The 17075-nt window shown below is 35.4% G+C and overlaps 1 protein-coding gene across 4 annotated transcripts in view; it reads left to right on the top strand.

The window, feature by feature from the left end:
• Positions 1–1958: 1958 nt before the first annotated feature.
• The window catches only part of LOC120416791 (solute carrier organic anion transporter family member 4A1), a 49863-nt gene continuing 34746 nt past the window's right edge, over positions 1959–17075 (top strand). Inside the window, exons 1-2 of one of the 4 annotated variants that reach the window (XM_039578659.2) lie at positions 1959–2075; positions 7729–8320. In XM_039578659.2, coding sequence (XP_039434593.1) covers positions 8005–8320 — 316 coding nt within the window. In that variant the 5' untranslated portion in view covers positions 1959–2075; positions 7729–8004. Of the gene's footprint in view, positions 2076–2101; positions 2530–7341; positions 8321–17075 lie in introns of those variants that run through there. The other 3 variants (XM_039578660.2, XM_039578661.2, XM_039578657.2) reach the window with 3 other exon arrangements.

Raw genomic sequence — 17075 nt, 5'->3', positions numbered from 1 at the left:
ATTGTTTACATACATTTAAGTGAGATCCGGCTACAAAAAAGTACATAAATATCACTTAAGTGGTCAGAACTCGAGACAGGGTTGCCAGATCTTTAATGTTTTGGACTCGTTGGAAAGGTCTTTCGATTACCTTACCAACGATGGGTCGGATGATGGATCCGGACATCGTTTACATACATTTAAGTGAGATCCGGCTTCAAAAAAGTACATAAATATCACTTAAGTGGTCATAACTCGAGACAGGGTTGCCAGATCTTCAATGTTTTAGACTCTTTGTAAGGTTTTTCGATTACCTTACCAACGATGGGTCGGATGATGGATCCGGACATTGTTTACATACATTTAAGTGAGATCCGGCTACAAAAAGTACATAAATATCACTTAAGTCGTCAAAACTCGAGACAGGGTTGCCAGATCTTCAATGTTTTGGACTCGTTGGAAAGGTCTTTCGATAACCTTACCAACGATGAGTCGGATGATGGATCCGGACATTGTTTACATACATTTAAGGGAGATCCGGCTACAAAAAAAGTACATGAATATCACTTAAGTGGTCAGAAATCGAGACAGGGTTGCCAGATCTTCAATGTTTTATATTCGTTGGAAAGGTTTTTCGATTGCCTAACCAACGATGGGTCGGATGATGGATCCGGACATTGTTTACATACATTTAAATGAGATCCGGATACAAAAAAGTACATAAATATCACTTAAGTGGTTATAACTCGAGACAGGGTTGCCAGATTACCAATGTTTTGGATTTGTCTTTCAATTACCTAATTAACGATGTATAACATGATGATGTTTGGTTCAGTTTACTGCCATTTATTCAACTTCCGAAAATATGCGAAAACACTTTCGTATACATAACTTTTGAACTACTTATCGAAACTTCAAACAATTCAATAGCACCGTATGGGACCCTAAACCAAGTCGAATGCGATTGGTTTGGTCAAAATCGGTTCAGCCAGTGCTGAGAAAACTGAGTGACATTATTGGTCACATACACACACATACACACACACATACCCACACACATACACACACACATACACACAGACATTTGTTCAGTTTTCGATTCTGAGTCGATATGTATACATCAAGGTGGGTTTTCGAGCTTTTAATAAAAAGTTCAATTTTAGAGCAGGATCATAGCCTTACCTCAGTGAGGAAGGCAAAATGTAAGATTTGACGAAAACAAACATTTTAGGGGGAAAAAAACATTTTGCGATAATAAACATCGAAAATTTTCAAAAATTCTAAAGATTTTTAAATCAACCCAAACATGCCTAAAATGATTTTGAACGCAGGGGAATGCATTTTAAATTGATTTCAGCTAATTGCAGTTCAATTTCCATTGAAATTTAAAAGTTTTTTGAAAAAATATTTTTTTTTGTCCCCTGATTTTTCGGGAACTTTGAAGGGAAGGGAGACAAAAACTTTAAATAGAATTTGTACCAGCCTAATTCATAAAAAAATGTGTGTTGCAATCGCTAAAAATGCATTTTTGAAATATTTTCGCTGGGACCACCCTAATGGCCAATTAAAAACAAAAAAAGTGTCTAATTATTTGGGCCAAGGAACCTCCTGTCAATTTTTGACCATTTAAAAAAATAGTTTAACTTTCATATGGAATTGCTGTAAAGAAACGTGCACCCACAATTCAGAGCCGAGAGGATAAATTACAATACTTTTCAACACATCAAGAAATATCTCATTTTCGACCATGATAAAGAAATGTGCAACTCGTCTTGAATGAAACCGTATCCACTCGAACAATCCTTTCCCCACGATGCTTCACTGAACGTCCAGCAATGTTTGTACACGCGTAGTTCACGCCACACAGTTCACTCCCTTTCCAGCTTGGTGTTCATGCGTGAGTTGGCGCGCGTGCTTCGTTCGTGTCACATTAACCATTCCTGGTCGTCGGCACGCTTCCGATCAGTTTCCGTTTGGATGTGCTCGCGGGTGGATGCAAGCTAATCTCTGCTTCTCTACCACGTTCAGTAGCGTCGCGACGCCCAGTGAGTTCATACCGTCGTTGAAGGGCTTCTTTCTTCTTCTGGGGTACACAGGTGTCGTTGTAAGGTTAAGGTGCGAGAAAGTGTTCCCTCTTATCAGCTTTATCTCAACGCAGTAGTGGCTCGGTGATGAGTAATCGCGGCAGATCTTGAGAGGCGCTCTTGTCACACGCGTACGAGCTCTAATCAGTGAAGTCTTTGTAGTGCGGATCGGCTGGTTCCCTCCTCCGCGCGCTAGAAGATCGTTGTGATTAGTGACGCCAATCTAGAGCTCTCTAGAGAGCTTCCTAAAGAGTGTGCGATATTTGTCATCATCATCGTCATCAGCAGGGGGAATCAGAAGAAACCGCCATTGAAGTAAAAATTTTAATTGGACGGAAGTGAGACTCTATTCTTGGCCGTTGAATAACCCGACTAAGAAAGGTCCGGCGAGACTCACGAGTTCTGTGGAATAGTTTGACGGTTATCGGCAGCAAACAGAGCTTCCAGACGCGAAGAGTCATTGAAAGTGAGAGTGTTGCGCTATTATTATTCAAAGTGCATAGAATCGATGCTGTTACCGACCGACCAGCAGCATCGAGAGTTGCCCGTAGTGATACCGTCAATGAGACCCGATGGGAGAAGTGTTGAAGAGAAGAGTGGGGGTGTTTTCATTGTATCATGATTAAGGTGGACTTTGCATAATTTTGCGTAAACTTGGCGAACACACACACCGCTGCTGGGGTGTTTGGCATTGACTTTGGGTAATCGATGCTTGGACAGTCCAAGTGCACTCTTCCAAGGTGGTGCGGTGGTGGTGGACTATTACAAAAAGTGATAATTTAAATGAGACATTCAGAGACCGTACACAGAAAAAAAAAGTTGAAATTTGGAATGTTGAAAATTTGGTAGGTTGAATATTACCTCTTTTTTTTTGAGTAATATTACATAAAAAATGTGTAAAAATGTGAACCTGATGAATATTCATCAAAAACTGATGAATATTCATCATTTTCTGGGGTAAAATTAATCATTTTTTTTGCCACAAAACCTGTCACCAATTCCTGATGAATATTACCATCATTTTTTTTTCTGTGTATTTAAGGGAAACTTTTTTTTACAATAATATTGTTTTGAAAAGTTTATTTTGGTAAAAAAAATGTTTTCTAGATTCATCTTGCATTTCAGATTTTGAGAAATCTTACTGTACAATGCTTTAATTTTTTTCTGTAATTTTCAATATTCATGCACAGAAAAAAAAAACGATGGAAATATTCATCAGGAAATGGTGGCAGATTTTGTGTCAAAAAATAATGAATAATTTTACCTCTGAAAATGATGAATTTTCATCAGTTTTCGATGAATATTCATCAGGTTCACATTTTTCCACATTTTTTATGTAATATTACTCAAAAAAAGATGTAATATTCAACCTACCAAATTTTCAACATTCCAAAATTCAACTTTTTTTTTCTGTGTGGAATTTAACTGATTTTAACTGATATTTTCACAAAAAAAGTTATCAGATCATGAATAAAACATCACTAAGCTTGAGTTTCACTGGTTGCAGTGTGTGAAGTCATTATTTTGTTATAAATATGTACTCCTGGAGAGATCCAAAGTTTGTTTACATCCGTTAGAAAAAAGTGTTCCGAATTTGTGGATTTCAAGGGTCAAAATTTTTCTTCAAAAACTTGATATAAAATTCAAAATTTGCAGTTGTTCGATACAGCATTCGAAAGATCGCAAGAAAAGCTTTCAAATGAAGGTAAAAGCAGCGAATCACTAAGTTCAATTATCGATTTGCTATGATTTTTTGAACATTGGCCGATCTGTAAACTGTTCCGAATATGAGGGATGACTTAGGTTTTCTTTTTTTTTAATAATTAAAAACATAAGTTTTCAGCTACACAGAAAAAAATGATGGTAATATTCATCAGGAAATGGTGACAGATGTTGTGTCAAAAAAAATGAGTAATATTACATCAGAGTATGATGAGTTTTTATCAGTTTCTGGTGAATATTCATCAGATTCACACCTTTACACATTTTTTAGGTAATATTACTCAAAAAAAAAGAGGTAATATTCAACCTACCAAATTTTCAACATTTCAAAATTTCAACATTTCAAAATTCAACTTTTTTTTGGTGTGTATATTTTGAAATTAAAAATCAGCTGATTTTTAAAATCATTGTATGGAAAAAAAGAAACTATTTTTTTGTGATTGCTTTAAATTTAGAGCCTTTATAACAAGAACTAACAGTCAAATATTGTAACTTTTGCCTTAAATTTTTTTTACCTTTTCTAAAACATGTGCTTTACATTTACATTGATGAATATTACCATCATTTTTTTTCTGTGCACAATTGTGGGAGGCACAATAACATCCCACAATCATGGAACAGGCAATTTGGAGGCAGTGTTTTGCTGCTCAGGATAAAATAGTCTTGAAATGAAGTTTTTTGTTCAAAATGTACTACTTTTACTAGTGAAATAGCAAGAAAATGGCCAAATAAAGGTTCTTAAAATAGAAGGGTCGAGAGAAAAGCTGCATTTGGCATGCTATTGACAAATTATCACAAAAGTGTTCCGAATTTGTGGGTGTTCCGAGATGATTGTAACTCAATTTTTCAAATATAAAATTAAAATTTTCATGCATTGTTTTAGTCAGGCTTAATAACACGAATTGCAACAAACCAATAAATTTACCAATATTGTTTTCTCAAGGTTTATCGTCTATTTCCGATTTGTGATCCAAAAATTCAAAATAAAAAATCCTGGAATCTGATTGAAATATGTCTTTTTTGCATTATATTTTTATATTAGAATTTTAAAGCTCATTTTTCGTTTGGTACGGTATGTCCACGCATCCTTCCTCTCCTGTAGATTCTGTGTAATGAGATTCGTTCTCAGAATCCTCTCTGCGGTAAACACAACGTAGGGCTGGCCGCTATATTTTTTGTAGCACATTTTCGGGTGTTCTCGGATGTACTGCAATTATTAACCCTCAACTGAACATTTTTTTTTTGAAAATTTTTATTTTTCCATTTAGAGCAACTTTTGTTCTACAAAAAACTTTACTTCTTCTGGTTTTATTTTTAGTGTTTAAATTTGCATTTATCTTGTTGAGTTTATGTTTGTTTTTGGTAGTATTTGGCCTATTCTACCACCTCCTATCATTACATTTTCCTTTTCTATTTCACTTTTTTGCTTCTTTTTCACATATTCTACTATAGAATGGAACCATTATCATTTAAATTGTAGAAAAAAGCGTAGAGGCATAGTCTGGGAAGTTCGAAGCTCATTTTAATATACCGCAAAAAGTTTTCGTTTTGCTTGAAAATAGTTTGCACAAGTACATACCTAATTTGCAAAAAAAATGAATCAAAAAATAAAATAAAATGTTCGATTCGAATAAATTGTTACTTGTCGCCTTTTTGCAGACACTTACTATTTTTTCTCAAAATTCAATAATTTTTTTTGTTTTCAAATTTCTCTGTCTTTATGTTTATTACACCATTTTACATTTTTTTTGTTTTTTCGTTTTGCAATATTTTGCAATTGTTATAAAATTGTATTGATTGATTATACAAATTTTATAACATTTATTGCATTTTATTCTATTTGGTAGTGTTGGGCCACATTTCAACACATTTTAAAGAAATTCTTTAATTTTATATCACTGATAGGAAACAAAAATTTAAAAATGATAAATTTTCATAACTCTGAATGGAAAATTATCATAGAAACGCATAAGATATTTAAGGTACCGTAAACAGGGGTGACTTTGATAGGTTTTTCAAATGCCCGTCAAATTAATATATAAACATTTTTGAAAATTTTGAGTATGTAAGCATTAAGGGATAGCTTATTATCGAACATATATGTGAAAATGAGACTGTTACACTGGATGTATCAAAATTAGGGGCCAAATCAAACGATGAAAAATATGTTCTATACTGTAAGCACAGACAAACAGACGTGACTCTCCATACAAATTATTTTTGAAATCCATCGTCCTTCATCAAAACACCAAATCACGGCGACGCCAGCGCTGTCTGGTGAGCTGATGCCGAAGCGCAGCCCAAAACATACCAATACAAACTCATTACTGTTACGTGTCATGTCAGTGTATGCGTGAGATAATCAAGCCTTAACGATTGTAAACAACAACAGCTGCTTCAAAATTACTCTGTTGTTGCTGATCGTCAACACCGACAGCCGAAGATGACGGTGGGTCGGTTCCACGGTTGGTTCCGTTTCCAATGGCAGAACCTCATGAGACAAATCATGCGCAACGATGCACCACAACCGCAACGACAGAGACCAAACCACTGGTCCTCCCCGTAGCTTCCAAGTTCGGTCGAAGAATCCCCCTCCCCGGGGGGGTTTGGAAACATCCGCGGGGAACGTGTCCACGGCGCAGTTAAGTTACGCCAAACAACAAAAGCAAAAAATGGCGAATGAGACGAAAAAAATGCAAAGATTCCAAAAAACGCTGCCGCAAAATAGATTGACGGAACATCACCAAAATCCAAAAGGACGACCAGCAGCAGTAATCTGAACAGCAGTTAACGAAGAATAAGCAGGTTGTTCCGAAGGATCCGGCTTCCTCTACAGTAGCGGGCGCCTCAGCAGCAGCCTCGACATCGGCAGGCAGTTGAGTAGGCCTACCGGGTTAATAGTGGGGCAAAAGGTATGTCCTCGCTAGTCTGCCGCTCATCTGACCTTGGCCCAGACTGCCAAAATCTGGTCCCGCAAAGCATGGACTGTGGATCACCGTTAGAATTCCCGAATTCCATCATATTTTTATTTGTTTTCATTCGCTGCCTCACACGTGCTCACGCTCAACTTAGAAAAACAAAAACACACATATCACACATACTAAGAAAAGATGGGTGAACTGTCACGACAGCAGCGCCATCAGCGCCGGGTGAGTGGATGCCGAAACAAAATTGCATTTGAAATAGCCGTTTTTGGAGGACGATGGTTCGGCACTCGAGTGTCCCGTCTGTTTGTCTGTGCTGTAAGGCCGATGCTCACTTTATTTCAAAAAAGTTTTTTTCTCCCTTTACTCTTAAAAATTCTCACAAAAAATTAGGGAGAAATAAAAAAAACTCAAAAAAATGCATTTTCAAGAAAAGAATGAATTGAATGAGCATAAATGCAAAATCTTGAGTTTTTTTAATTGGTCTTATAAACATATGAAAGACAATAGCTTATAGGTCCATTTAAAAAGAAATCTGGAAATGTTTTTTTTTTCAAAATATTTGAAATTTTGCTTGGAATTTAAAATTTATTTGATATTGGTTTTCCAAAAACAATGAATAAAACTTTTATTGGCCTGAATAATCGTGAATCAGTTTTATTTTTAAATGAATATGTCAAGATTTAATTTTATTTTTTTTGGCACCTTGATTTTTTTTTAGGGAAAATTAAGAGGGTGAGGGAGAATGTTCTTAACATGTTTTAATGACAACGTTCAATAAGCAAATATTTTTCTAAAATCAGATTTGATCGGACAGTTTCGAGTGATCAAAAGCACCTCCACCTAACGGTCCTTTTCGAGCAGTTTTGTGGTGCGTCCAGGTGATTTATCGTGCCAAAGTTGGCGTTGCCATAGCCAGTATCGTATCGCCAGCAACTGCCCGCGGATTATCACCACGGAGAGGACGAGTGCATTCCTAGGATTAGGGCGGTACTGAACTAACGACCGACTGTTTGCAGAAAAAGCAGAAACCCAGCGTGTGGGTTATGAAGTCGAGAGAGACCCTTGAGATGTCCGAAATGAAATGTTGAAAAGTGTGTGTGTGTTTGTTGCTGAAACCAAGTGAAGGCAGGTCGAAAACGTGAAGCTTGAATAAAAATCAAGTCGCAACGCCAAAGATTTTGCTTTGGACAGCGGCACGTGCTCGAATATCGAATTGGAATACTAATTAGTGTAGTCAGTTGAACTGTACGGAGGGACCTTCGCTGTGTTAGAGGCGAACCGCGCAAAGCATAATGTCATCAACAAGTTTGGATGGCATAATCGGCCAGAACCGTCGAGAACTGCCAAGTGGTGCGTCCTCGCTGGAAACGACCCCGACGGAGACCACGGTTGGCGGGGAAGGAGCGGTCAGCGTCGCCGGCGAGGACGATGCTGATATTGAGGGAGGATCGGAATTGTCGTCGGGCAAAGGACCTGTCGGAAAGTCGTCAGAAGAGGAACCCACCGTTCATCACTGTGGGTGGTTCGGGGTGCGGCCACGCTGGATCCAGCGGTTCATGACACCCAAGTGGGCACTGTTTTGGCTGTGCTGGGCAGGGGCCGTGCAAGGTGAGTTTTGTTTGAGGTTTTGATTTTTCACATGTTTCAAACTTACCGTTGATTGCTGAACATAGCTCACAGCTAAACATATATATTTTTTTTACTATCCAGGATGTCTTACGTAACATATTCAAATGTTGAATATCCTCATTTTTCCTCAAATTACTCATAACCAGCTATGGAAGAATCTTTATCAGAAGAAAATCTTTTAACGCTAATCAAGAGGAAAAATCGAAAGGGCTCTCCTTTCTAGCGCACGAAAGATCGGCAAAGGGAAACTCAAAAAAATCATCATCTAGATTATTCATCGAAATACCGATTTCACTACACGGAGAGCCGGGGCAAATCTAAGAAAATCTTGGTTAATTTAACTAAAAGTATGGGTTAATTTTTTTCACAGCTTTTTTTCAACAATCGATTGTTGATTTTGTTAACCCGAATTGCTGACCACCGATAATTAAAATTAACTAAAAAAATACTTGGAATTGCCATTTTTGTGGGTTAAATGGCCAAAAAAATTCTAGCAGTCGACTGCTAGAATATTTTTTTCAGAAAATTAACTAAAAATTTCTTGTTTTCAGCTAAAATATTGTGGAATATTCTGTTGAAGACTGGCTGGGAAATGTTTTTCAACTTTTTTTGAACAAATTTTTTTCGTTGTATCAACCGAAATATTTTTGCATGCAGCAAATTATTAGTATTTTATAACAAAACATTTCTTAATTAGACATAATTTATGTAAGTGTTGATATATATTTTCTTTAATTATCTAACGATATAGGCTGGGCCGAATTTCTAGCTATATTTTAACTATTGTCTAACTGGAATTCAGAAAAATATTCGTACATGTAGTCAATAATTAGCTGTTGTTAGCAATATTAATATTGAATTTGCCGTAAATTTTGTAATAATGCCTCACAAATTAATGCTGAGTGTTTTTATTTTCGCATTTATTCTGCCTGAAAATTTAACGTTTTGTACTAATTTGTTTTTTTTTGCGTGAAGTTGTTAAGTTACTGTTAAAAAGCATCAAAACAAAACTTTTTTTTAACTGTTGTTATAAAACATGTAAAGTTTGATTAATGTTTTAAAAAATTACGTTGCATTAAACTAAAAATAATGAAAAAGCATATTACAAATTTTGTTAAACATATTTAAAAAAGATGTTTGATTTAACATGATTCCTGAAAAATAGAAATCGAGCAAAATTTTCACCAAGTTTTAAGCTTATATTTTTATTATGTTGTATAAAATTAAGTGTTGTATCCACTTACCATCACTGTGAAATCATCCGATAAGTCATCATCATCTACAATGGTCTCAGGTTTAGTTATTTTTCTTGTGGTTGGAAACAGAATTTTCACTAAAGTGAACCTTTTGCTGCAAATAGACATGTGAAATGTATTAGTAATTTAATACAAAATTCTTAATTTCGGCTATAAACTGAAAAAAGGAACGTAAATAAATAAAATTATATTGAGGAAATAAAGAAATATCAATAATGCTACTTACCAAGGTTGCATTAATTTAACAATTACTTTTGGCAACAAACTTTCATTGCATTTGATTCAATTTATTCAACGTACTCCGATTCCTGAAAAAAATATTTTGAGTTTAACTTACCAGTTTATTGAGCAGTCGTATTGCAACAAAACTTTCAAGATAATAATTATCTTCTTTTATATATTTTATATATTTTTATTTTTTTTTATATTTTACTTCATCTCTATTTTTTATGTTGTTTATGTTGCTTACACATGGCATTTCTATGTATTTTATAATTGATGATTCTGGGAAAAAAATAATGGTTCATTAAGATTTTATCCGTCGTAAGCACGAAGCTTTTTAATGATTCAGTTTTCTAATAAGAATCACATTAGATAAATTATTGTGCAAAAATAAACCCATACTTACTTGGATTAACCAACATTTTGTTAAATTTGCTCGGGCTGCTCTATCCGTGAAGAGTCGGCCCGCATTTCCCTTCTATTGCCCTCTCGTTCCATCAAACATTCTTCTAACATGTTCAACTCACTCGCATTGGAGGTCCTCATGGCAAATCGTCCTCTTGCTCTTCATAGTTTATCACCTGCAAAGAAATCATCAACAAACCTACTCACCAATTCCACCTCCCCAGTTGCAACACTTTGATGTGCCACTTCAACATTAGAGTAATTCTCGCTGAAAGTGGACCACTATTTACACAAGGTGCTCAAAAATCAAAAGCAATGTACTTTTCCAATAGCCCCCACCAAGTTATGAATGAAACCATGTTTGGTTGGTTAAATTTGTCCTCACCTCGGCGCCACGAAGCTAACACATTTTTTTTAATTGGTAATTTTGTGACTTAGACGCGTCCACAAAATTGCTCATAACTTTGCAAAACTTCAACGAACCCTTGATGTTTAGGGGTGTTTTGGAAAGGAAATGAGCAGAGCTTTCGAATGCACTTGTCAGAAAAATACCGTTCCATACATTTTTTAGCCACAAATCACCAATGTATTTTTAAAAGTCATTTTTGAAGGCCGGCGCCCCGCTTTATCGAAAAACTGACAAATCCATTCGAAAGCTGAGACGATTTCACATAAAGGACCAATAAATCTAAGGTGTATGTTCCTCCTATCTTTTTTAATCTAATTTTGATTCTGCGAGCGCAGCGCTCCGTTCGCATTTCGGGCGCCCAAAATGTTGCAATTTGCTTGCCCCATTTTAAGGCTTTGTCAAAAAATATAGGTGCTCACTTTTTAAATGATAGTTTATTGTTCAAGGATCAAAATGCACTTTCGATAATTGACCAATATTTATGTTTTTGGGTTCTTCAAGGCAACTTAATGTCGAAAAATAGTTTTTTTTTTTTACTTTTTTTGTAAAATGCTCACTTACAATTGGGTGGACTTTTTTCAGTAGAACTAATGAATGTAGCATGTAGGAAATTTCACCACGGAAATTTTTCTCTAAGAGAAAACGTAATTTTGATACTCCAGTGCCAAGATATTTTAGTTTAAGTGAGAAAAAAGTGCCAATTTTACAAATTTCTCAGAATTAACAAGCACGGTCTATTATTTACATGCGGCATATGTTTTGGAGGCCAGAGTATGTTTTCTTATAGTTTTTTTGGTCGCTGAATTCGGATCTGGAATCAAAATTTAGATTAACAGTGAACAGTGATATTTTAGCCACGCTCAAATATTATTTGCATGTATTCCCCATAGCCACTTAGGGATCGGCATCCGAAGCCGCTAACCACCGCGCCACGAGGCCTCTCAAAACAATCAGAAGTTGAAAAAAACAATCTCCATAAAAAAATCCGTAAGTAAAATATCAATTAAAGGTGAGCGAAAGATGAAATACACTCAAAAAATGAGTTCGCGTAAACGTGAACAGAGTTCATGCCAACGGGAACCAGGAAGAAAACTGTTCTCTTTCATGGTGCAATGCACTATAAAAGTTGAACAGTTTTCTTCCTGGTTCCCGGTGGCATGAACTCTGTTCACGTTTACGCGAACTCATTTTTTTGAGTATAGCGATTAAAACTACAGCATATTACCGCAAATAACTTTTGGGCGTGGCTCCAAATTTAACTGTTAATCTAAATTTTGATTCCAGATCCGAATTCAGCGACCAAAATAACTATAAGAAAACATACTCTGGCCTCCAAAACATATGCCGCATGTAAATAATAGACCGTGCTTGTTAATTCTGAGAAATTTGTAAAATTGGCACTTTTTTCTCACTTAAACTAAAATATCTTGGCACTGGAGTATCAAAATTACGTTTTCTCTTAGAGAAAAATTTCCGTGGTGAAATTTCCTACATGCTACATTCATTAGTTCTACTGAAAAAAGTCCACCCAATTGTAAGTGAGCATTTTACAAAAAAAGTAAAAAAAAAAAACTATTTTTCGACATTAAGTTGCCTTGAAGAACCCAAAAACATAAATATTGGTCAATTATCGAAAGTGCATTTTGATCCTTGAACAATAAACTATCATTTAAAAAGTGAGCACCTATATTTTTTGACAAAGCCTTAAAATGGGGCAAGCAAATTGCAACATTTTGGGCGCCCGAAATGCGAACGGAGCGCTGCGCTCGCAGAATCAAAATTAGATTAAAAAAGATAGGAGGAACATACACCTTAGATTTATTGGTCCTTTATGTGAAATCGTCTCAGCTTTCGAATGGATTTGTCAGTTTTTCGATAAAGCGGGGCGCCGGCCTTCAAAAATGACTTTTAAAAATACATTGGTGATTTGTGGCTAAAAAATGTATGGAACGGTATTTTTCTGACAAGTGCATTCGAAAGCTCTGCTCATTTCCTTTCCAAAACACCCCTAAACATCAAGGGTTCGTTGAAGTTTTGCAAAGTTATGAGCAATTTTGTGGACGCGTCTAAGTTACAAAATTACCAATTAAAAAAAATGTGTTAGCTTCGTGGCGCCGAGGTGAGGACAAATTTAACCAACCAAACATGGTTTCATTCATAACTTGGTGGGGGCTATTGGAAAAGTACATTGCTTTTGATTTTTGAGCACCTTGTGTAAATAGTGGTCCACTTTCAGCGAGAATTACTCATTAGCTAAATAGTGTAATTTTCACCTTTCACATCCTCTCACTTCATAATTAACAACACAAACTCAACAAATCGACCGCTCTCGTTCGAATCCTGACTTCAAATGACAGACGTAAACAAACCCAAGTTCATCTTTTAGATATTCAACCAAATGTAAATTATATTCAACCAACAAAATTTTTGATTTTCCTAAAACCAAAGTTAACAGTCGAGCACGTTCATTCTAGTTCGGGAAATCTGTTAGCTTTTTGCCTCTAGTATTTTCAACAAACAGGTTATTAAATTAATACTAAATTTTAGTTATTTTAACGGAATATTAGCAGTAACAAGTACGTTTTTGTTAAAATTAACGAAAGTAAAATCAACAATTTTAATTGTTAAAATTTCTGGGCACGGTCTCTCCGTGTACTACATTTGCAGGTGTAATGTCACACGTCGAAAAATGACTTGTAACTTGCATGTAACTTTTCGGAGATGAACAAAGTAAACAAAACTAATTAAATTAAATAAGCGTCGCTAGTAATGAGATTCACAAAAACTCTTCTACTGATTAATTTGCTTCGGAAAGTTCAGAAGCTATTTTCTTTGGCGCGTTTCGCCTCTTCTCTCTGTCGCGGGTGAACAAGGTTCGCAAGCGAAAAAGATTTTTTTGCAATTATTCCATTCCTGCAAATTTCGAGGTTTCGCAAGAATTTTAAGTTAACATCACTTATTTTATGAACCTCAAGTTCACACTACATATAAACGCTTATTTTACACTGCTATAAATCATACTCAACAAGTACCACCGCGAGATATGATAAACAGCCATGAAGGCGACACGCGGCCCAAGCCCCGAGATGATAATGTATCGGTTTTATCATCCATTTTATTCCTCCCAAAACACGCCATAATGTGTAATTTGGTTAAAATCACATAAATCTCAATTAGACCTTTATGGGCTGCGCTTTGTCACTCTTACGCGAGTTTGAAGCCGGGGAGTAGGAGGAGGACCACCGAGATTTGCATCTGGTCCTCGTTATCCGTCGATTACAGATGCTCGTCGCGATTGTTTTTATGCTCCCGGTTGTGTCATAAATACTTGTCGCCGATGAAAAAGGGCCCCCACCCCCACAAATAACCCCGTTCAAAATTGGGCGAAAGCTTTCGGGGCATAATTTTTACGACCCGACCCTACACTCAACAAGTGACCGCAGTACTCGGTTCTGAAATGAAATAAAATAAATTTAAAATTAAATAAAAAAACATCCAACCTGGCCACAGTTGACTATGAAGTGCACCGCCCCGACTAACAGCTGTATAATGCAATAATAAATGGTTCGATAAATCAAACGGACGATTATATGATTTAATGTGGGAATCACTTCCGGGCAAACGGGGGGAGCAGCAGGGCTTTAAAATTCAATTTCACGCCACCCACTCATTAATTATAAGTCCCAATAGGATTCTACCGAGCCCCCATCCTCCGCCCAGTCCCCTAGGCAACCTTTGGCAACCAAATTGGACACCCGAGAGAGGGCGCGTGAAAAAGCCACACGTAATCAGTTGAGTATGACATGATAACTTTATTTACCATCATAATGAGTGGTACTTCCAGTGCACAGTGGTCAAGATCGCAAAATTAAGTGGAAATGGATTTTCCGAAAAAAGCTGTATTGAGCCTAAGTGTCAAAATATCATTTTTCGATAATATGTGTGCTATCTAACGTAAAATAATTATAAAAAAAAACCATAACACGTAATATATGATCTTAAATCGATATTTTGACCCTTTCGATTCTTAGGGCTGATTCAGATTCTGAGGGCAAAATTAATGTTAAAACATACAGTTGAACAATTTTCGGATTTTGTTAGGACAATTTTCCCTTTAAAATTAGATATTTTCAAGTTAAGATATCTCGAGTTTTAAGCTTTTACGAGATATTTTGGTTTAAAAATTGCATTTTACTACCTTAAAATGGATGTAACTTTTGACTCTTAAGTCCAAAATTATTTGTTTGAAGACGAAAATGATTGTTTTTTAGAGTTCTAAAAGTACTCAGATCGTCTTTGCTTTAAAACCTATCCCTGAACTTTGAAGGTTTGCTCTGATGTTATTGACAAAAATAGTCGTAGAAGGCGTAGATTGCGTGATAAAATGTTGGTGTCTTCGACAAGTGGTTTGGATTGGCCAACTAGACAAGAAAAAAAAATCCCAAAAATATTCCTGGAAATTTTATAAAAAACTTAAATCGTTGACCACCCATTTGCAACAACACTCATGAAAACACCAAACTTCACAATTTTCGGTAAATCAATTTTACACTTAATTTTGCGATCTGAACCACTGTGCATTGAACATGGAGGATGGGGCAGTTTGGACATTTAAACTCTTTAGTCGATGGTCACTGAAAGTGACAGAACAGTTCAAGTGGGATCTACCATGCAATGGATGCTGTCAATTTGCGGGTCACGAGGTGATCCAAGCTTGTATTTTTTTGCAAAATAAACAACTGCTCAATAAGTCACAACTAAGGCTGATAAAAATTATATTCAATGTTTTTGTCCTTGGCCAGAGTCGAGGGGCAGAAACTTTGAAAAATATTTGCATATGCCTAAATGAAATCTGAACTTTCATAGTGGTCTAAAAATTAATTAGAATGTTTTTCTGTTTTTGTTTATCATTTGAAACCAAACAAAAATGTGTATGTTTTGTTTAGTTTAAAATGTCAATGTTTACATTCATGATGAATTCATCTAACAGTGCCACAATGAACAATTCAATAATAATAAAACTTAAACATATTTTTATAACATAAGCCAATTCAAATTCTATTTGAAGTTTTTGAAAGTAGATATACTTTTCCACCCCTCTTTTAAAGAGTTCAGGAAACAAATTAAAAATAAACAAATTAAAAATAAACATCGAAATTTTCATTTGAAACAGAGTTGTAAAGGAGCTATTAGACTATGGCAAACAAACAAACAACCTCGCAAACAAACAAACTTTTTGACAGTTTGTCAGTTTGCCTGCTTTGTTTGTTTGCAGAAACGTCAGCATGCATACATTTGGCTTTTTTGTGAATTTGTCGCAAACAAGTTTGCAAGTTTGGTAAACAGTCGAACACAAAAAATGCGAGTTTGTTTGATTTTTTGCCATATTCTAACAGCTCCTTGAAGCTTAGTTAGAAATAATTTTTGTTTTGTTTTGACTAACAAAGAAGATGAATAAATTTTTTCCCAGCACGGCCATGCTGAAAAACGAGCTAATTGTGACAAATATATTGTTTTATTAGCGTCAAAAAACGATATTTTTCCAAAAATAAGTTGGTGCTTACTGATAAGTATAGCTTATCCATGGAGATTTCATCAAATAATTAGTGAATCTAATATGGTGCACAAATGAAAGAAGAAAAGTGTTGAAGAATAAAGAAAATTTGTGAGAAGAAGAAGTTTGCAAAAAAAGATTTGTATGGCTTCCTAATCTCGTTGAGTTAATGAAACTTTAAAGTGCGTAAACACATAAAATGTTTCTTCATTAGACGAATTTTCACGTATTTTGAACAAGATAAATTTTGGTTGAGTTTAGTGTCTTAATACACGGATAGAAATCTTGTGAGCATATCCGGTAACTCTATGTTTTTGAATCCGTAAACATTGAAATCATCAACATTTTTCTCGATTTCGATGTAAATGTTTTCAAAATCGACAACATTGTTCTTCGAAATAAAAAAAAATAAAAAAACATTTTGGAAACATTTCGAAGTTTACGAATTCAAAACCATAGAGTTACCGGATATGCTAACAAGAATTCTATTCGTGTATTGAAGCTGGAGCATACATATGATAAAATGATAATCATTAGTTGAAATTAAGGCTAAACAACGGCCGCCTTTTCGGCCATTTTTTCAATTTCTTGAAATTTCACTTTAATCTTTTCTAAAAAACTCAACAAAACTGCCAAAAGAGCTTGAAAAAAATTGAAGTTTTAAGCGGCGGTGTTATAATTTCTTTTTTAACATTCTTAATTGTCGACGAATCTTTTCGCACTCTTCGGCAAAGTTGTTCCCTGGAACACGAACTCATTATTATTCAAAATATCGAGGTATCGACGAAAAATAGTTTTTCGCGAGAAAAAAAACTTTTTGTCGGACTGTACATTGGTACTTTATGAAAATTTAAAATGTTTTCAAAGGGGTTCAAACACGACATAAAT

The sequence above is a fragment of the Culex pipiens genome, chromosome 2 (genome assembly GCF_016801865.2).
Source record: "Culex pipiens pallens isolate TS chromosome 2, TS_CPP_V2, whole genome shotgun sequence".
NCBI lineage: Eukaryota > Metazoa > Arthropoda > Insecta > Diptera > Culicidae > Culex > Culex pipiens.
This window is presented reverse-complemented; position numbering and strand designations above follow the sequence as displayed.